Source organism: Mesocricetus auratus, unplaced genomic scaffold (genome assembly GCF_017639785.1).
Source record: "Mesocricetus auratus isolate SY011 unplaced genomic scaffold, BCM_Maur_2.0 Super-Scaffold_100676, whole genome shotgun sequence".
Taxonomy (NCBI): domain Eukaryota; kingdom Metazoa; phylum Chordata; class Mammalia; order Rodentia; family Cricetidae; genus Mesocricetus; species Mesocricetus auratus.
This window is the reverse complement of record NW_024429266.1, coordinates 184138448-184160334: the sequence shown is the minus strand read 5'-3', so window position 1 is coordinate 184160334 and position 21887 is coordinate 184138448. Positions and strand designations below refer to the sequence as shown.

Here is a 21887-nt window from a genome sequence, read left to right as displayed (position 1 = left end):
GCTGCTTTCATGACCTCACAGCAGCTGCGTTTGCCTGCACATGGCCAAGTTAGCCAGTCACCCCTGATTGAGTAGCTATGCGTGGTTTTTGGCTTTGAGGGAGGAAAAGTTAGTTTTCTTTAAGGATGTAGCCCCCAGGAAGCTTATCATGCTCCAATAAATAAGTACATGGGAAGCACAAATTGGACTGGATAGGTTATTTAAATAGAGGAGAGGACACAAAGTTGAGAAGTAGAGAGATGGGAAGGAATCTGAGAGAAGTTATGGGTGGGAGTGAAGAGGGTGAATGTGCTCAAAACACACGGAGGCAGTTTGAATGAGAGTGGCTTGGTCACCAGAGAGTGGAACTGTTTGAAAGGATTAGAAGGATTAGGTGGTGCTGTCTTGTTAGAGTAGGTGTGGCCTTATTGAAGAAAGTGTGCCCCTGGGGGTGGGCTTTGAGGCTTTAAAAGCCCATTCCAAGTCATGTGTGCATGCACGCATGTCTGTCTGCCTGCCTGCTGTCTGTGGATTGCTCGTAAAGCTCAAAGCTATGACTCCAGTGCTTTCCACCATGATGATTGTAGACTAAGCCTCTGAAACTATAAGCAAGCCCCCAATTAAATGCTTTCTTTTATAAGAGTTACTTTGGCCACAATGTCTCTTTACAGCAATAGAACAGTAACAAAGACATACATTGTGCAAAATTCTCAAAGAAGTCATAAAAATAGTATATTTTTAAAGGAAAAGATTGCTCCAAAAGCTGTAGAGAGATGGTTCAGCAGGTAAGAGTGCTTGATGCTTTTCTAGAGGACCCAAGTTAAGTTCCCAGAATCCATACTGGATAACTTAAAATCACCTACAACTCCAGCATCAGGGATTTGACATCCTGTCCTGGCCTCCATAGACACTGCACTCACATGTGCATACCCCACCCACACACACACATAATTTAAAATGTTAATGTATAAATCTTTTAGAGAGAAAGAGAGAGAGAGATCATTCCAGCTTTATATGTGAACTTGAAAACTTAATCTCGTATATGTTGTTCGGGGTCTTTAAAGGAAATTATACTTTGGTAATTGAAAAAAGTTTGCCCTACCCACCCCCACAACAAATCAGTTTACTCCTGCTGCTGCCATGAGCCACAGTTCCTGTTTCTCTGTCTACCAGGAAGCTTGGCATGAAATTCTGTCTCCCTTACATCTGTCAACTTCTATCATCTTCATTTCTCCTGAACTTCCCTACTTGCCCCAGACTGCACAGGTATTTTTTACCTGTCTTTTTGCAAAATGAGCCATTTGCATTCTTTTCTTTATCAGTCTCCAACTCAAGACTTCCATTTTGAGAGGAAGACAAACAGATGCACACCTAAGGGTCTTCCCTTGTCACACCCCTTGGAATGGGCTCCTCCAGCTTGCCCTGCTGAGGGGCAAGCCTGAGCACCTTCCCACCAGTGTTCCCTATCAAGGCACAGCAGACCCCACACATGAAACCGTCATGTTGCTGACGCCCTATTCCCTAGGAAACAGGACCCCCTCCCCAGTTCACAGTCTATGACCAACTGTCCTTGCCTTTGCACAGACTCTGCATCTGGGCTGCTGGCTGCCTTGGTGAGTGAATGGATTGGGCTCATGTCCCCCAATGCTGTATATGCTGGCTGTGAAGGGGGAGGGGAGGAAAGGGGCAGAGAAGAACAACCCAACCCAGTTCCGACTGTGTAGCCTGACACCACAGTGATGGCAGTTACTGTGGGAGGCATGTAGCATTGTGCCACACAGCCCCATGTACTGGCTGCTCCCTATACTAGTCCTCCACAACAGTGTGACTCACGTTTGGGAGGCGTGTAGATCTCCATCTAACCCTGTTTTGCTAAAAAGGTCTGACATGCTCAAACAGTATCTACCTACATGCAAAGGACACTTAATCTGATGTCTTTGTGGCCTCCTCGGTATCAAATGAGACTCCTTTAATACCAGCCAGTCTACTAGCAATAGTCATTAAAGTGCTAATGGATCAGACAAAAGTGGTACCCACCCATCCCAGCTCTGTTCCTCTGGGGCTGTATTAATATGATTTTGTGGACAAGAACTTTTCTTCTAAAAGCCCCAGTACACACACACACACACACACACACACACACACACACACACACACACACACACACACCTATCCCCGGCCTTGGCTCAGCTGGAGGCTTGGGGAATGTGAACATCAGGGCTGAGAAAGAAAGTATTCACTCACATATGCAAGCAAGTGGAGGTGCCTAGCACAGGTGCTAACCCTGATCTAGAAAAACCATCTTCAGAATAAGCAGAAGGGATACAGCACCTGCCTCCAAAGTGAACCATGTCAAACCTCACTAGACTGTTCAGAACCAAAGGCCAGCCTTTCTACTCCCTCCTGTGTGTGTCTGGTGAGTGTCCCTCACAAAATGCAGGTCCTTCTGTTGTTGTTTTTGGAAAACAAATGTTTCCTTCCAAGATTCCCCTCCCGGGTAATATCTACGCTCAGGACGCTGAGTCCCTGGACACATTACAATGGATCTGTGCAGGTCTGAGATCTCAACTTCATGATTTCCTCCACATCTTTTTGGTCTCTCTGGACCCTACTGGGTTATGATCCAAGCTATCACTGACATGGAAGATGCTCAACTGATCCTACACCATACCTCACTCTTTCTCCACATTCCCACCACATACAGGATGTGGCTCTCTGCAAATGTGGCTTGTTCTCATTTTAGTCACCTTCCAAACACACTTTTAAAAGGAGTAATGCTGGCACTCCACAGACTGCCATGTCTCATCTTCTCCAATCCACAAGCCTCCCTCACTGCAGGAAGTAGGCTTAATCTACCCCCAGCCTGGGGATCAGAGCCTGATTAATTTTTACAAACACATGTATCCTCCCCAGTACAAGTTACAGCTTCTTTGTCTGTTTATACGACCCCCTGTGAGGCCAACTACCCCAAATGCTATGGATATGGAGAACAGCAAGGGCCATGTGGCTGAGCACACAGAAGGATGCCAGAACCTTCCACCTGTGTGAAGTCTGGGACCCAGAACTGTTGGGAGAAAGTGTTTTTCTTGTCTATGCACAGCCTGGAGGAGTAGTCACAGCCTCACTCAGACCTCCAACCCCCAACTTCTTCCTAGGCAGAGCTGTGTTCTACAGATGGCCTACAATGGACTCGGGCTCCAATGGCTGCCTTCTGTCTGAATCTGTGAACATTTCCTGTTGCCATGGGCACTGCTCTCAGCTCCCAATGGCCTGTGCTGCTCTGTGGTCCCAAGGCTCTCCAAAGGCTATCTCAGTGTTGGCCATCTGTCAGGTCAGGAAGGAAGCTAAGTGGGAGACTAGGAATTGAGAAAACTCAGAAAAATCATTCAAGAAAGGGACTCAACAACCATTTGAGAAACAACACTGTATGGGAAGTGACAGAGACAAAGAGAGAGGATCCTATCCATAGATCACCACCCATGCTTAACACAACCACCATCTACCCCAGTACCCTCCTGAGAGATGTAGAAAATGCTCAAAACCCAGCCCCACCCCTTTCCTTAGAATGCCTAGGGAAAAAAGAACTTGGGAAGAAGTAATTCTCTTTTCTTGGGAGCTGCTTTACTGAATTTTGTTATACTAAGTGACACAAGGAGAATTCACTGGGAAGGTTTTTAAACTGTGCATGCACTGTTCTAATTGAAAACTGCCTCCCACACCATCTAAACTGTAAGGCACACAGCCTACACAGCACAACCTCCTGGGATGATTTTTCCGCCAGACTGGTTCCAGAACTTCATTCCATACCAATCGAACAAACTGAAATCTCCAGGTGAGACGCTGGCTCAGAACTCATGAGAACATTTCCCATGTGGTTTCAATCTACTCACATTTGAAGAACCTCCTAGTTTTTGGAAGAGCAAAAGCCACCATTGTGACCACAGTCATGCGCACATAGCATCTTTGGTGCTGTTTTCCCTCACCAAACAGATATGCCTGATGGTTCTAGACCTTCTGGAGCAGCAGAAAAGGAGGTGCAACAGGAAAAAAATGAAGGTGAGATGTTTGGCTTCCCAGACACCATGGCCCAGGTTTCAGTCAGTCAGATGGACAGAAGGACGGACAGACACCAGTTCTTCTCTGTCCCACCCACCTCATGGCCACATACTTAGGATCCCTGGGGAGACAAGTTTGACTTCAACTCCATGAAAGCCACATCCACCTGGCCCATATCCCAAATAATCCACATGCATCCAACCCTCCAGAGGCCCAGAATCCAGGAGAAACAAGTGCATACTTTCTTGGTGGGGACTTTGATCTTCAAGAATTCTGCTTCCCTGGCCAGCACCTGCCACGGGGCGTGGATCCGGACAAAGACAGACCCCTGGCTTTTGTTCTGCAAGACACAAAGGGAAAAGAAATAGAGACACTGGTAAGAACACACAACACTTCTTAGTTCCCATCTCTAGAAGCCCAGACATCTCGTTCCTTCAGCTTTGGACTTTTGCCCCCTTTAAATGACTGTAGAAGCCAGTTTCACACACCCATACCCAACTTATCCTTTCTGCTCCAGATATGTTCTGGTTCCAAAGTGTCTGTGTTCCCAAGTGTGGTCCTCGGAGACTGGTAGCTTCATGGGGAAAATAAAATAAGTTCATATACAAATTTGAAAATTACGCCATTATGATTTCCGTGGCAATTGTACTAACGCAGTAGTAAACGGTCAGCTAACCACTGCTGGTATTCAAGTGTGTCTCCAGCCATGGGCTTTATTGGCCACTGATCCAACCTGTGCTTCTGTTCCTCTATTGTGCTGGGTGGTTGGCCCAGATCACAAAAGTGACCACACAAGCCTAAGAGTGAGTGGCATAAATAGCAAGGCAAATGCCCCCTTCAAAATAATGCCAAAACACTGGACCCTAAGCACCGTACAGTGTGACCACAGTGTGAGTCTGCATCCCAGGACAAGCAATCATCACACTGCACGCAATGTCACTCAAAGGAACTGAGATGCAGTGATGAATGCTGGAGAAGTAGGTTAAGTCAGTAATCTACTTGGCCTTGGTCGCCAGGCCTGAAATAAATACTTGCCAGATTGCACTAGAGATTCACCCTCATCTTCGAATATAACACAGATAATAAATTCTTTGGGATACTAGTTAACTTTGTCACCAAAGAATGAAAGAGGACAAAAGCTGAGTAGTAAAACCTGGCATAAAGCCCACTATTTCTGATGCCTTTAAAATAAAAACAAATTAAACAGTCACAAATACTGTGTGCAGAGAGACTGTGGGCGTGCCAGTTGTGAATTTCTTCATCAAATGACTATTGGAAACTACACAGAAGCAAATGAGGTAGCAAATGTACCATTTGTGTTGGGATAAAGCCATTGAGGTAGATTATCTCTAGAAATGCTGGGTGGAGACAGCTCCCATTCACTCCTGGACACCCACGCACTAGAAGAGAGGAGGGTTTTATTGACCAAACATAGACTTTGTGAAGCAAGGTGCATGAGGTCATGCTGAGAAGACAGGGACTCTGTGTGCAGTTGACATATGCAGGCATTCCTTTTGAAGCTCATTCCCCAGGTTCATGTACAGAAAACCAAGCTTCATGATCTTGGTTTGGAGTTAAAGGTAACAGTGGAAGCCATGAACTCATAGCTTTGACTATGCCTTTCCAGTGTGCCAGGGAGACAAACAGCTATGGAAGGGACTGCTTTCCCCTCTGACTATGAAAGCATTCACAGGTCTTTGAAATGAAGACAGATATTTTAGAGCTCTCATGATATAAAGGGAGAATAATTATGATTCTTAAATGGTGACTCTAACACAAGAGTCGAGACGAGAGACGAGAGAGAGAGACAGAGAGAGACAGAGACAGAGACAGACAGAGAGTCAGAGACAGAGTCAGAGATAGAGACAGAGACAGACAGAGACAGAGAGAGCTAACATTTAGGGATGAAAGCTCATCATTTGTAAGGTAGAAGAATGGGGAATAAGCCAGACAGGCAGGTGTGATGGTTGTCTTTATTTTATAGTTGTGGAAACCAAGCAAGGAAGATTCTAATGATTTCCCAATATGATGAAAAAAAACAGAAATATGATAAAAAATGATTTTCAAAACCAAGAAGTGTTTGCTCCCCCCTGATGGTTTTTCTCCACTCAGTGGAGAGAGACATGCATTGTAATTGGCTGGAACCACCTGCCAGTCACTACACAAGCAAATCAGAAGGCACATAAGGAATCTAGTGACTGCCCTCTGATGCACACTCTGCCTCCCAGTTCCCCGGGTGCAGCACAGTTCTGACACAGCTGGGAGTGTCCTTTGGTAAGAAATCTCCCAGGTTTCCACTTCCACTCCCAGGCTGGAATGTCCAGGATGACTAGACAGTGTCATCGATCACTTGCTGCTATTTCTAACAGTAACTTGAGCTTTTGCTCAGTGAAATTCAAAAGTAAAAAAATGAACCATCTGCAAGGTGGCCCTCTGTAGCCTCTGCTCTCTGTTGTGGTCCCACAAAAGATGTTGTCGATGAAAGGTGACAAGCAGCATCATCCCTCACACTTAGACAAAATCAAGACACCATTAATTCTAATATCTTATGCTTTGTCTTTATTTCTGAATTGAGACAAATGTCTTTCTAACTTTATTGAGACATTGTGTCTTGAGCTCATGCCAAATGTACACTAAGTGGGTACAGATGTTCAAAGTTTAAAAAAGGGTTGGGAGAGCAAAGGCTAAATTCCACGGCAGTGGTGGCAGACTGTTAGCTGTCCCCAGACGGTCATTCTCATTTTCTTCATTTTCCACCGAGCAGATGGTCCTCTAGGATCAAGACTATATGTTCTTTGCAGTGAGGCGTTCCCAGAATTTTGGTAATTGCTGGCCAACATGATGAATGTGTTACAAAGCAGCTCCAGCAGCCTTCTTCAAAGACAACAACAGGTACCTCTGACTCTTCATCTTCTTCCCTCCCTGTATCTGTTGCCTGGATACAGGCTTGTAACTCAGACCTTGAGGTCAAAGTCCAGACCAGTAACATCAAAAAAAAAAAACAAGAGAGAATCTGGGTCTAGGGCTGCCCCCTGCATCTATATGGGAAGGACAAAATTCTGCTTTGTTGGAGCCTTATGATTTTAGAGGCTCTGCCTGTTGCGGCATAGCTTTACCCCAACTGAGGCAAGATTGTTTCTCAATGGGGATGCTAATTTCCTGCGGCAGAGTATTCGCTTTTCCATTTTCTGTAAATAGAACTTGCTTGAAATGACAGTCAAAGCTGGGATGTGGTTTTGCAATGTGAACAGGCAGTATTCGTGTTCCTTTCATGTGATAAAATGTTACCTTCCTAAAAAAGATCAGCACCCGGGCTGATGTGAGCTGATGAAGAAAAACATGAAAACCATGAGCCAAGCTCTGTCTTGCAAACACAGGGATCTACAATTGGAGGTTAACATGCATTAAGTTAAAAACAAACAAAAATGTTTCTTGTCACTGGTCCCAGGTGCTGTCTGTTCCACTCTGTTTGGGGACTTGGGTTCGTTGGAGGCACAGTAGAGGAATAGGAGGAACTTGAACTTCTAATTCCAACAGACAAAGATTTGAACCTGTATTTACAGCTGTGGGAACCTGGACCAGTAAGTCACTTAACCATGAGCCTCAGTTTCTCCAAAAAAAAAATAGGAGAGTTAAAAACAGTTCAGAACATTGAGGATTTGAGATAAAGTCCCTTTTAGTGTGTCTTGTTGGAGAATGTTCCGTGAATGTGAACCTTTTCCAGGCTCCACTCAGATAGCAAGCCTGCTTCTTAACTGCAAGGACAGTATCCAGCTCTTTTATATTCATTCCTCAAGTCCTTAACACAACATTACACAAAACAGTGAGTCCCCACTGGGAAAACTGGTTCATGAATCAGTAAACTGTTTCTGTTAGGAATCACACTTTAAAAATTATCAACAGGATTTTTAAAATATCCCTTGTGCCACAAAGGAACTCGAAGACTCAAGACAGGAAGTATCTGCTTTCTGAGAACAGAGTCGGAACACACTGCTCACATGAAATTTGACATAAAGCATAAGACATTCACCATCTTACCCTTTCCTAAAATACATTTTATAGCTAAACGTTTTGTCTGGAGGACCCCAAACCCAACCAGAAAATAGCATTAAAGTTCATATCAGGCCAAGCGGTGGTGGTGAATGCCTTTAATCCCAGCACTGAGGATGCAGAGGCAGGTGGATCTCTGAGTTAGAGACCAGCCTGGTATATAAGAACTAGTTCCAGGACAGCCTCCAAAGACACAAAGAAACCTTGTCTCAAAAAACCAAAAATAAAATAAAATAAAATAAAATTCATATCAAATGCACTGTAGTATCGAATGTGACTGTCAGCAGCAGAAAGAGGTAGTGTAAGAAACCTTAAGCTAGCCAGGCGGTGGTGGCACATGCCTTTAATCCCAGCACTCAGGAGGCAGAGGCAGGTGGATCTCTATGAGTTCGAGGCCAGGCTGGACCGACAGCCTCCAAAACAATACAGAGAAACCCTGTCTCGTAAAACAAAAAAAACAAACAAACAAACAAACAAAAAACAAAGAAACCTTAAGCTACTAATCTTCTCACCAAAGGTTACCAGTTTCTTTGAACTTTTGTTAGTTAGCTCCCCAAATGTGCCCGAAACTAAGCACACAACAAAGACCTGGGTTCACAGAGCAGGCCAGGAAAATCCAACTTTTCACACTGTGGATTGTGGACCCCGTATGGTGTGGCTTGACTGAATGTGGGAGTTATAAAGTTGTGTGCAATAGTAAAATGTTTCTGAATGCACAACAGCCAAAAGTTAATACAAAATCAAACAGGTGTTAAGTCTGAGGTGTTTCCGGAGATAATCACCTGAGATATACCATGAGAATTCATCAAAGCCTTGGTTCCAAGCACACAACATGTGTACTTTGCGCCACACCACACAAAGCCAACAGGTGCTACCCAAATCACCTCACTGGGACAGGAGACTCCTACTTGGCTGTTTGCTTGTTTGGTTGGTTGGTTGCGTGCGTGCTTGCTTGGTTTGTTTGTTTGTTTGGTTTGGTTTGGTTTTGGGGGGCAGTGTTTTCTCTATATATACACAATTTTCTGTTCTTACATAAACAGAATACTTTCATCATGGAAAAACCAAGAATTTTAATATTGTCCTTGGCCTATAAAGAACTAAATTAGTACATCTCTGGACTGTACTGTGTTAGTATGTATAATTTAAAAATGGCTGAGTTGAGCTTCATTTACAAACCGTTAAATGAATTTTGACTTGAGATCTAGATAGTCTCCAGCAATTTCTAAAATGATCTTAAATATACTTGTGCGATTTTATACCACATATTTATGTGAAGTAATGTTTTCAGCATCAATGATTATAAAATCAAAATATCGATAAACTCTGGAAAATGTTGAAGACATTCCATGCCCTTCAGATCAAATACTCAGCTGGGATTTAATTCTTTATGTAAAAATGAAGAGTCAAATTCATCTCATTAGTGTGCAAACTCACTTTTGTCTCTAATGAATGCTAAAACTAGACAGATGGATGGATGGATGAACGGACAGACAGGGAGACAGACTGATAGATATGACAAAAATCTGTTTTAAAATAAATTTATGGGCTAGGCGGTAGTGGTGTGCACCTTTAATCCCAGCACTTGGGAAGCAGAGGCAGGCAGATCTCAGTGAGTTTGAAGTCAGCCTGGTCTACAAAGCCAGCTCCAGGACAGACTCCAAAACTACACAGAGAAACCCTGTCTCAAAAATCCAAACCAAAAAAATTAAATAAATAAATGTATGGTCTATATCAGTAAATATTTGCTTCACACATCTAACATATAGCTACATATCTGAGGTCACATAAAATACCTTGGCTAAAAATGGATCACTGGTGAAGAGAGTTTAAGAAGCCCTAGTCTAAGGAACCTCCTCCCCCAACCCCCTAGCCACACAGCCCTGTTCATTGGTGTCCGATGGCTCTACCCAGATCCTGACTCAGAGCTTCATCACCCAGCCATCTTCCCACCTCGGAGGTTTCTTGTGCTCAGTCTTCTCATTCCTAAATCATCCTTACTCTCAGACCCAGCCAACTCCTATGTGAAGCTCAACTTGAGCACCTCTTCCTCAGGAGCTGTTCCTGTGGCCTGGGCCACATTTGGTCTCTTGCTTTGACCTGTGTAAGTCTGCCCCCACAACTCTCATAGTTCTGCACTCACCATTGCAATAATCATAGTATTAAGTGCTGTTTTTCAGTCTAGAACAACAGCTTCATGGAGACAAAGAATACATCATAGTGATTGTTCTTCCCTCAAAGCCACCATAGTGTCTGGCATATAACAAATGCTCATCAAGTATTTTCTTTGATTTCAATATACATAAATATAAACTGTTGTATTTTAATTCAGTGATTACTCTCTGAAAACAGACATCTACAGTCAAGAAAGTAATTGGTGACCTTTGGCCAACACAGTACAAATCTAATTGTTTAGGTGAGATATTCAATTGCCCTTACATGTGCATTCTGAATATTTCTCTTATGCTAGCAACCAAAGCCATTCAAGTTTCCACCTGCTCTTGAGCCTTGTAAGAATCCTGGAGGGCTTTTCCATTCCTGCTGAGAACCTCTGGTCCCCATTGCACATGTAGACCTCCATTCCCTCTCTTAGAAGCACTGGCATATACCCCAGTACTCATGAAACCCAACCTAAACTGAACTTAAATTGTATATGTCTGGAAGCATGCCGCCTCGTGAGCTAATAGGCATATAGTAGCAATAAGTAGAAGAATCAGGGATACTCTACAAAATAAAATGGCCTTATATTGTACAAGTTTGGGGTATATTTACAGACATCAGGGGGTCATGGTACTGTTCAACATATCTGTCCTAGACCCAGGAGTCAGCCCTTAAACACAAACACAGAAACATTTCTGCAGAAAGAATCCACATGGTCCCAGAACTCTGGAGTAAGAGAGATTTCCAAAGATCGCTGACAAACATCCCCCCAGGAGCAACTAAAGACGTTGAGCCCCATAGGCTGAATTGGTTGAGTTTAGAGACAGATAGCTAGGAACTAGGGTAAACATATGTGTTTCCTGCCACTGGGATCTTTCCACATTACCTAGGAGCTCAGGTCATTCTGAACCCTCTCCCTTACAAGATATCAGTCACTTAAGGTAGAAGAACTAATGTATTCTTTCCCCGACCCTGGCCAACTCTCTCCAGCTTCCTGGCTGCTTCTTCAGACTCCTGATGAGAGGATACTGATTGTTTATGCCTTCTTGTTGTTATCCAAAGATTGCATGTGGCTTCACAAGACCACGTCCTCCCTCTAGAGAGACAAGAGTGAATGGGATGCAGCTCCAGCCAAACACTGGAAACTGATACTCCATGAGACTCCTTCCCCACCGTGCTGCCAAACCACCCCAGTGCTGACCCCAGAGGCCTCAGAGTACTCTGGTCCCAGGCCCTTCTTTGAGCCGAGAACATCAGCTGCAGCACATCGTGACCCAGGAATGGGGCTGCCAGAGGATGGGTGGGGAGAGGAACATGGAGGCAATAAAGAGAAACAGAGAAGGGGCAGGCTCTCTCAGACACCAACCCAGGTGATCTAGGATCAACAGGGACCAAAGGTCCACGGCTTCATAGAGACCATGAGAGAATTCCCAGGGACCCCACCTTACCATATCACTGTAGTTAATACTCAAACAGATGGAGGAGGCTGCCATGTGGTATTGAGATTGTTCTCACACAGTCATCAGAATGGACTCAGAAGTAGGACATAGTGCTGAGAGAGACCACTACAGCAGGATCCACCTAAGACATGCTCCACAGGAGATTCCCTTGATGAACACCAGCATCTAAACAAGTTCTTGCCGTAACCAACTTCACTGCAGCTCTCACGGACTTCCGTCCTATGGATGAGGATCTCCCAGAGACATTATGACTTGACATTAAGCACTGAAGATGAGGAACTAGATGAGGAAAGATGGGACCTTGCTCTCCTGTGAGCTTCAGAGTGAAAGCCAGGGACATTTCTCCAACTCTGACTTTCAGCATGCCTGGGTAAAGAGGGTCAATAATCATCAAAAGCAGAAGACAAATCCAAATGTCCACCAAACCCTGCCCCAGACCCATAAAAGATCAGCAGCACGGCCTTTCTTATGTAAAAGTCTTTACCTAGTGTCTAACCAACGTTGGCAGTCAACTCAGTAGAGTCCTAAGAAAATGAAATCTGGATTACTCTCATTATATTTCTGGACACCCAAATGAGCAGGAACTCAGAAGTGACCTCAACTTCTTACCAGAGTCTCTACTCTGTAGGACATGTCAGTGCACCTCAGACAGGAGCTACCAGGAAGCATTACTCAAAGCCCAGCTGAAGACAAAACATTGAAGAAACCTGGGAGAGTAGATATCAGGGCCTCTACAGTACCAAGGGCTGCGTTCTGCTTCAGAAACCACACTTGTGGAAGACGTGAGGGCTAATTGTCACCAGGTAGAAACAGTACATGGGAAGGCTGGGAAGGAGGGCTCATGGGAACCAACAGGACCTGAGGACCTCACTATCTTTGCCACTCATCAGCTACATCATTTTTGACAAGCTTCCATGGCTGAAATGAAGAAGCAATGTTTGAGTAATTGTAACATAATAATGACACTTGACTGTAAGAAAGGAAGCCGTTAAGAGGGGGAAATGTAGAACTGTTGGTTATGTGTTCATTATTTTGTGATTGTTTCCCAGATGTGTGAATTTATCAAAACATAACCAATTACATTTGAGGAGTTAGCTATATATCAGTTATAACTCAAGAGAGCTAAGAGGAAACAATATACAAAAAGTGTAATGTAATTCCATAAATTCCTTCTTTACTTTAAACATATTTTTATTAAAATGCTAATTTTTTCTCTTAAAACATCTAAACCAACAAAGATATAGGCACCTAGTTTTTGACAAAGGAAGCAAAACCATGTGGTGGAAAAAAGATGGCCTACTCAACAAATAGTGCTTGAAAAACTGGATCTCCACCTACAGATCCACATCTTCAACCTTGTCCAAAAATCAATTCAAAGTGGATCAAAGAGCCTAGTCTAAAACCTGAACTTGAGAGCGGAAAACATAGGACGTGTTCTTCAAGACACTGGGATGGGCAAGAACTTCCTAAGCTTCAGCAGCACAGGGATTATTCCCAAAAGTCAACAGGCGTGGTGGGAGGGGCTACATGAAATGAACAGCTATAGACAAAAAGCAACTATCAGTAGAGGAAACAGACACCTGGAGAGCGGGAGAACATTTTTACCAACTGTACTTCAGACAGGAGGCCAATCTCCAGAATTTGCAAGGAAGTGCAAAAATTCAACACCAAGGAAATAAAGCTGCCCATCAACAAATGGGCTAATAAAACGAGTAGACAGTTCTCATGACAGGAAGCACAAGTGGTCAATAACTGCTTTAAAAAATCTTCAGTATCTCTGGTCATCATGTAAATGCTATTTGTATTATATAAATGTTTAATTAGATATTTTGTTTTTATTTTTATCGAAAATAATTGCTCCTTACAATATATTATAATTAGATATTCATTTTAAATAATAAATATTCAAAAGCCGATAATAATACCACACTAGCTTAGGCTCAAATGAGATTATCAATGTCTAAGCATTCTATAATCTATAAAGTATATCATAAAAGGTGTGCATATAATGAGACTTTTAAGAGCAAACTCAAGAGCTTGCCTGCTAGCCAGAGTGTAGCATATATCCTTGTCCCTTGGGTCATAGACACTTGCCTTTGACCTGTGTGGGAATCTCATCATGAGGGAAATCACAGCTAAGCCCAGCAAGGCTATAGTCATTCCACATCATTCCACCCAAGTAAGGGTGAAGATAAGAGGGAAGAGTTATTTGGGAAGTTAGGATAATATTCCATTAGAATCTGGTAGCCAGAGATAAAATTCCTATCAACAAAGAGAATACAGAATCCTCAAGGAAAACCAGTAGCCTAAGGACTTGGCTTCAGGCCACTCCCAACCAGAAAAGTAAAGGTCATAGGTAAATCATGAGGGAAAAAAAGCTTCGAGATGTCTTGTCTATCTGACACAGCAAAAGTATTTTTGCCCAACTGACATCCAGCAAGTGGAATCAGGTGTTATAGACTCCACACTCTCAACCAAGTGGTCACCTTCCTTTCTTTCCCACCATGCCACTGGGAGCACACCACCACTCAAGTGATGGAAGGCACAGAGACAGTAGGGGACAAAGAGGTAGGTACTCAAACTACAGATGAACAGTAAGTTCCAGTTGGTCCATACTAATCCCAATTGCTTCTCTTGCCTCATCCTGTCCAGTTTAATATTAGAATATTCTCAAAATGATTCCAGATTGGATAATAAACTGTAAAGTCACCCTGTGGATCACCACTAAGTGCCACTAAGTTAAGCAATACCAAATCTTGAGACACTGTTTTACTAGTTACATTTGGATCAATGTGTCTACTGTGACAGGGAAGATAAGATACAGCAGTTAGATTCACAAAGACAAGAGTACATGCAGAGTGTGCTCACATCCTATGGAGGAAGCAGAAGGGGAGATGAAGAGGGTGGGTAAGGTACAACCCCACTCTTTCTTAACAGCCCTGGTTCCCCTCTCAAAGTCTCACATCCACTTCCATAGCAGTGCCTATTCTCATGCTCCCTTCTTTGCAAACAAAAAGCTAGCATCCATATGTCAGAGAGAACATGGGGTTTTTCTGACCTCCCTTTCTTTTACCAATATGGAAAACATCCCATTCAGAGAGAGAAGTATTTTCTGGTTGGTCATATAACCTCAAAAGTATCCCTATCCGTAATTTCATACCAGTTCAACATTTACATGATTCTTAGGTTATAACACTCTTCCTCCCTCTTCATACACTTCTACAAAATCTTCTTGTTGCCACCAACACTCCCAAAGACATGTCCCAACCATCTCTTAACCATGACTTAGAAATATCTTGACTACTTTCCTATGAGTCAACATCCCCAAATATTTCAATTCAACAAGTATGTATTAGGTAGTAACTGAATGCTCATAAATGCTTTAAGAGGTTAGGGCATACAAAAGAAAAAACAGTCATCATATCATCACACAGTCTTCATCTCCTTGGAAACCAGATAAATGATAATGAATATATGAAACAGGTGAATGACACCAAGACTGGAGTGACTGTTGAAAAGGAGGACAGGGTGACTAGTGGCTGCTCAATTATTTGTTGTCTTCCTTTCCATCCATCAAGAGTTGCCAGATTTTTAAAAAATATCTTCTGTATTTCCATTGTGTTATATTCTGTTTTGTGGCTTTGGGTTTTTTGTTTTAATTCTTGAGGATACCATGTTGCTCATTGCAGGTAGGTTGGTTGGTTGGCTAACTGACAGGCTGGTTTTCTTTGACCAGTCATACATTTTAAGTACAACTGAATAGCTCCAGATTCAATTAGTGAAAATGAGCATATTCAACCCCTGGACACAATTATTGGTAGATAAACATACTTTGCAATATAGTCAAGACCAACATGATTTGAGAACATACTGGGCAAGGTTTCTGAGGAAAGTTGTTTTCCCTTTCTGTCAGATTCTAGGGAAAGCAGTAGCAAGGCACCCACTTCATAAAAGAAGCCCTAGGTCAGCCAAGGGATCATTAAGTGGAAGACGAAGTCAACGTCACAGAAAGTGTAGTAGAGAAGCTATCAGAAAGGTAGAGAATGTTTTGGGGGACAGACACCATTTGAGCTGTCACATCAAGCCCTGGGAAACTTGCAGGCTCCCTATCTGTGTGAGCTTATAGATTCCCTTTGCTGCTTAAGCCACAGAGAATTGTTTTTAACTGAAGTGTAGCCATGGTTTTTGGAACAGAGGGTCCAGAGACAGTGTTATGGGCAGTTTAGTTAAACTTTGACAATTTTTTGATTTGTAGATTCAAAAAGGTTGTAGATACAATAGAATAAAAAGAGCAGAAGAAACAAAGAAGTCACAAGGAATTGGACAGCATGTGGAGACTAGCCTATCAGAAATAGAACAGTGTCTGGGTAGCCAGAGTGCTGAGACATGGGCTGTGATGCCCTACATGAAACTAACAATAGTGATCTTGATAGGTCAATTTTACACTTTCACCCAGACTCATTATATCATCAATAAGATAGAGAGCAATGAGGGAGTCCCCAGTCGAAGACTCCAGGGGCTGCCTTCCTTCCTTCTCCATGGAGATCAGTTTAGGAATGCCCGCCCCTTCTCTACTGTGACCCAAAATGCAATGATGGACAGCATCTGTCCGTCTGTTTTCAGGTTTGTCTAGACTATGGTTTAATTTTGAATAATGGAACAAGTTCCCTGTGTGACTCAGAGTCAGGCTGTGACCTTCGCCTGGTCCCAGGGGACAAGGCAGGTTTCTGAACACAGAACTGTTTTCCTTCTAGGGCCACTAATCCTTCATAACAGAGACCTTATGGGTAGAAGCTGAGTAGGCATTGGATATGGATAGAGAAACTTAAAAACCTTCTATAAGTCTGGTGAAAGATGCATTCAGCTGAAGAGCTGCTTCTTTAAACCAATCATTTTAATAACATATCTGCCTGAGGCTTAGAAGTTCACAGCTCCACCTCTCCAGCAAACTGTGGGTCCTGCAAAGGCAGCATGTGTGTTATTCCTGCATACCACAGGCATGAAATAGATGAGTTTCTAATTGTTATTCCTGCATACCACAGGCATGAAATAGATGAGTTTCTAATTGTAGCAATGACTGTGAATTATTAACACTTATAGGATAATGACAGGGGCACCTGCCACACATTCTTTGGTGTCCTGGGATGTAACACACAAGGAAAAAGTGCCCTTCCTGGAATACTGAGAACTGCTACCCCAAGGTTTAGCGAGTTCACATTAAAAACCACTGTGACACCCTGCAGATCTATCAGGCCTACTATCTGTAGGAGCTCACAACTGTCTCATCGGTGCCCTGTCCTTTCCCACCAGACTCAGATATGAGTTCTTAATGTGAAACTTAAATTGATTTAGGAATTAAAGCCATTGAAACAGCTAACATGCAGATATTGGATCTGATATTCTTGAACTGCTGCTCAAGGGCCCTCGGGAAAGGATAAGTCATTATAATGAAAAAGAAAAAAATCACAGAATCATCTTGAGGACCTAGTGACCTGGAGTGCAGTAGAAATAAACCATTAGCATAGAAAGTTCTAGATGTTAATGGAGAATTAGGATGTAGTAAAAGAGGAGTCAGAGGGTCCCATTGAAAACATTCTCCTCCTACTTCCCCTGTGACCATGAGTAGGTAATGTAATTCTTCTGTGTCTCAGCTTCCCTTTTTGGTAAAACAGAAAAATACTAAGTCAGGCATCGTGGTGGCCTCGCAGAGAGCTGGTGGAGATCCTCTGTGATACAAAGCGTGCTTAGCAAGCTGCCTGGCACCTGACATTGCTCAGTACGAATGCCAACTAAGTAATGTCCTTGATCAGAAGAGTCTGAATTCAGGGGTTTGTGAAATCCAGTCCCCAACATCCTCCCCCTTCTCCCAGAAAAAAAAAATCTGGCTCCGGGGCATTTTTTCCCTTATATGAGGTGAGAGCCTAGTTTGGAACATGTCCCCTCCACACAGCCAAAACAGGCTCTTCCACAGCCGTGACCCTGTAGACATACTGCTGTAGAGCCTGCCCTGCCTGGACCCACCCATCCCTCCCCTTAGCCTCCAGTCTGGAAGAGAGGGGTCATCAACCACACTAATTAAATCTGCAGATGATAACAAACTGGGCAGCGCTGCAAACAGCACCAGAGAGGATGGGGAAATAAACGAGAAGGGACTTGGGGAGTTTAGAAAATATGGGACAGGAAATAACAAAATGAGATTCGATGCAGAAGAATGCAAGTGAGTCCAACTGCCGGGAATAAGCAGAAGCATAGACAATGGAAGGGAGGGGATGGGAGGGATGGGAAGGGAAGGGAAGGAAATGGTAGGAAAGGGGGAAGGCTTGGATAATGAGGGTCTGGAGTCTGGTGGAAAACAGGTGACAAATGAGAGACCAGGAGCCAGGGTTGAGCAAGCAGTGGAGGCTGGGGAGCATGGAGGTAAGAACACAGGCAGAATGTGCTGTCCATAGTCTGCCTAGACCCATCCAAGAGGGCCATTCAGCACTCCCCAAGACTTATTCCTTCCAGTCTCTTCTCTGCAAGAAGCCTTTCTGAACTCTTGGAGTAGGCACTGTCAGCCTGCTCACTCATCACCCATCTGTGGTAACAGCTGGGCTCAAGAGCACCCGCCCATGTCTGACTTTCTTCTCTCCAATCCCAAGAACAAAGACTTAGCTGTCTTCCTCAAATCCAACCTGGCACTAAGCCCAAGGTAAGCTTTAAATAAAAATAAACGTTGAAGACTGGAAAGGTGGCCCAGCCGTTAGCACACTTAGTGCTCTTGCAGAGGACCCAGTGTCAGTTCCCAGCACCCACATCAGTTGACTCACAAGTGCCTCAACTCCAGTTCCAAGGGAACAGGTGCCCTCTTCTAGCCTCCAAAGGCACCTGCTCATATTGGTGCAAATAAATTCATACACAATACATAAAATAATCAAAAAGTAAATAAATTCTTTTTCTTAATTTAAAGATGGAGGTTGACACAATCAGAACAGTATTATAACACAACAGAGAATTTTTTTCCATCCCCCTCAGGGATCAAAAGAATATCTGATACTGCTCTGTCTTTATCTCCAGGTCCATAATTCTGGAACAAGACTTCACACATATGTGGTATTCCTGAATTACTACATCCATAAATCATCTCTTGTTTCCTATTTACTCCTAATTTAAACCATAACACAACCCAGAATCCACTTAGAACACAAAGTCAAATAACAGGGGAACTGTCTGGGACTGATGGGGTGCACATACATGTTGCATGACAGTCAGCCTCTGAGCATACAATGGCTTCTCAAAGACTATGCTAGTCTCCCTGAGACACCTAACCCATTCAGCAGAAAACATTATCACCAATAATCATAATAATAAGTAATCATGAATATGAGACTGTCCAATGGTCAGAGAACTTAAATAAGGCTCACTGGCCATGGGCATGGAGAATCTAACAGCTGTCTTGGGCTACTGTTGATGGATCCTATGTAAAAGTAGGACTCCCTTTGTAGATACTAGAATACCATAGTTCCCAGCCATGTGCTTTAAGAGTTAAGTTAAACAAAATGCTAAACACTTTCTTTAAAATGCAGACCATTTTGGTACTGCAGACAAGAAAAATAAATAAGCAATCAGCAGGATTGAATACTCCCCCCTAATAGAGCCAGGGATAAAGATGCCCCTATAGAGGGCATTCCCTGAAGATCAAAGTCACAGTGTCCCATTTCAAGAGGGTCAAGGAAAAGCCAGCCCACATCATCTTCATACCTCTCCAAGCCAGAAGAGACTAAAGGCAGTGCGTGATACAGACCATGTCTGGTGCTAGCCCTACTTCTCATGCATACTGAGAAGTGAAGTCAGTCTTCCCCGAAGAAGCCAAGCCTTCCCCACTCAGAATATTTCAAATGTCCCTACATGCAGGCTCAGGAAGGCTACATGAATGTGGCAGAGACCAGAGAGAAGTGGAAATGTGTCATAGTCGAAACTGTTTGTGTTTGACCTTCAGACCACAGAATCAAAGAAGTCATCCAAAAGCTATCCCCAAAGTGCCAGCCAACTTCACCAGGTCAGGAGAAATGAGACAGAAAAAAACCTCCCTTTCTCCTTTAGCTCCATCTCCAAAGATTGCTCAGCTCTTCCTATAGCTCTACCTAGGAGCCTCCAGCAGCCTTAACCTCACGCTGAAGTCTCTGTGCATTCCATTATCCAAGGTCCAGGAGCTCACAATCAACCCAAGTCCCTTCAGTAGGGAGCTATTTAAGTGGTTATGGTTGTTTTTTTTTTCACTATAGAACAAGGATACTTTCTTGAGGCCTAGATCTTCTGCAGATCTGAGTTGACCTGGCTGTTCTATGACAGGGCCTGCAGCAGCTGCACTCCTAGTACAGTGACTAGTGCCTGACCTTGAGGTCCATGAGGGAGAGGCAGAAGAAATGGTGAAAATCCAGGGCCTATCACAACTTTCTGACAATGCAAAAGAAAACCACACTGGATTATACACATTAGAAGAAGGGACTTATATTCAGATGTCAAGTTCATCATTGCATAATGCATAGACACGCTAAAATGCCACACTATACTTCATAAAGACATATGGTCAGGCATCCAGGCTCATAAAAGAAACATCACTGAAACTCAAACCACACATAAAACCTCACACACTTTTAGTGGGAGACCTCAACATGCCTTTCAGCACTAGACAGGACCACCAGACAGAAACTTAACAAAGAAACAAAGGAAGTAATAGAAGTTATGACCCACTTGGGTTTAACAGACATCTATAGAACATTCCATCCAAACACAAAAGAATATACTTTCTTCTCAGGAACATACCTAAACATAATAAAAGCAATACACAGCAAACCAACAACCAATGTCAAACTAAATGAAGAGAAACTCAATGCGATTCCTCTAAAATCAGGAACAAGACAAGACTGTCCCCTCTTTCCATATCTCTTCAATATTGTACTTGAAGTTCTAGCTAGAGCAATACAACAACAAAAGGGGATACAAATTGGAAAAGAAGAAGTCAAACTTTCACTGTTTGCAGAGAATATGATAGTTGACATAAGTGACCTGAAAAACTCTACCACGGACCTCCTACAGCTGATAAACACCTTAAGCAAAGTGGCAGGATACAAGATCAACTCAAGAAAATCAGTAGCCCTACTATATACAGATGACTAAAGGGCTGAGAAAGAAATCAGAGAAACATCACTCTTTATAATAGCCACAAACAACATAAAATACCTTGGGGTAATGCTAACCAAACAAGTGAAAGACCTGTATCACAAGAGCTTAGAGTCTTTAAAGAAAGAAATTAAAGAAGACACCAGAAAATGGAAAGATCTCCCATGCTCTTGGATAGGTAGGATCAACATAATAAAAATGGCAATCTTGCCAAAAGCAATCTACAGATTCAATGCAATCCCCTCAAATTCCCAGCACAATTCTTCACAGATTTTGAAAGAATAATTCTCAACTTTATATGGAAAAACAAAAGACCCAGGATAGCCAAAATAACCCTGTACAATAATGAAACATCTGGAGGCATCACCATCCAGACTTCAAGCTCTATTGTAGAGCTATAGTCCTGAAAACAGCTTGGCATTGGCACAAAAATAGACAGGTAAACCAATGGAATTGAATTAAACATCCTGATATTAACCCACACACTTAACAACACCTGATTTTTGACAAAGAAGCTAAAATTACACAATGGAAAGAAGAAAGCATCTTCAACAAATGGTGCTGGCATAACTGGATATTGGCATGTAGAAGACTGCAGATAGATCCATATCTATCACCATGTATAAAACTTAAGTCCAAATGGATCAAAGACGTCAACATAAATCCAGCCACACTGAACCTATTAGAAGAGAAAGTGGGAGGTACCCTTGAATGAATTGGTACAAGATACCGCTTCCTGAACATAACACCAGTAACACAGACACTGAGATCAACAATTAATAAATGGGACCCCCCTGAAACTGCAAACCTTTTGTAATGTAAAGTGCACAGTCAACAAAACAGCAGTCCACAGAATGGGAAAAGATATTCACCAACCCCACATCTGACAGAGGGCTGATTTCCAAAATATACAAAAAACTCAAGAAGCTAGTCATCAAAACGCCAAAGGATCCATTTAAAAAGTGGGATACAGAACTAAAATAGAGAATTCTCAATAGAGGAGTCTAAAATGGCTGATAGACA

General features: G+C 42.9%; 1 protein-coding gene across 1 annotated transcript in view; it reads right to left on the bottom strand.

Annotated features, from left to right (window-relative positions):
- Positions 1-21887, bottom strand: part of Ano2 (anoctamin 2) — a 332087-nt gene that overhangs the window by 247070 nt on the left and 63130 nt on the right. The window contains exon 4 of the mRNA XM_040737100.1: positions 4277-4375. Within this exon, the coding sequence (XP_040593034.1) occupies positions 4277-4375 (99 nt within the window). The remainder of the gene's footprint in view (positions 1-4276; positions 4376-21887) is intronic.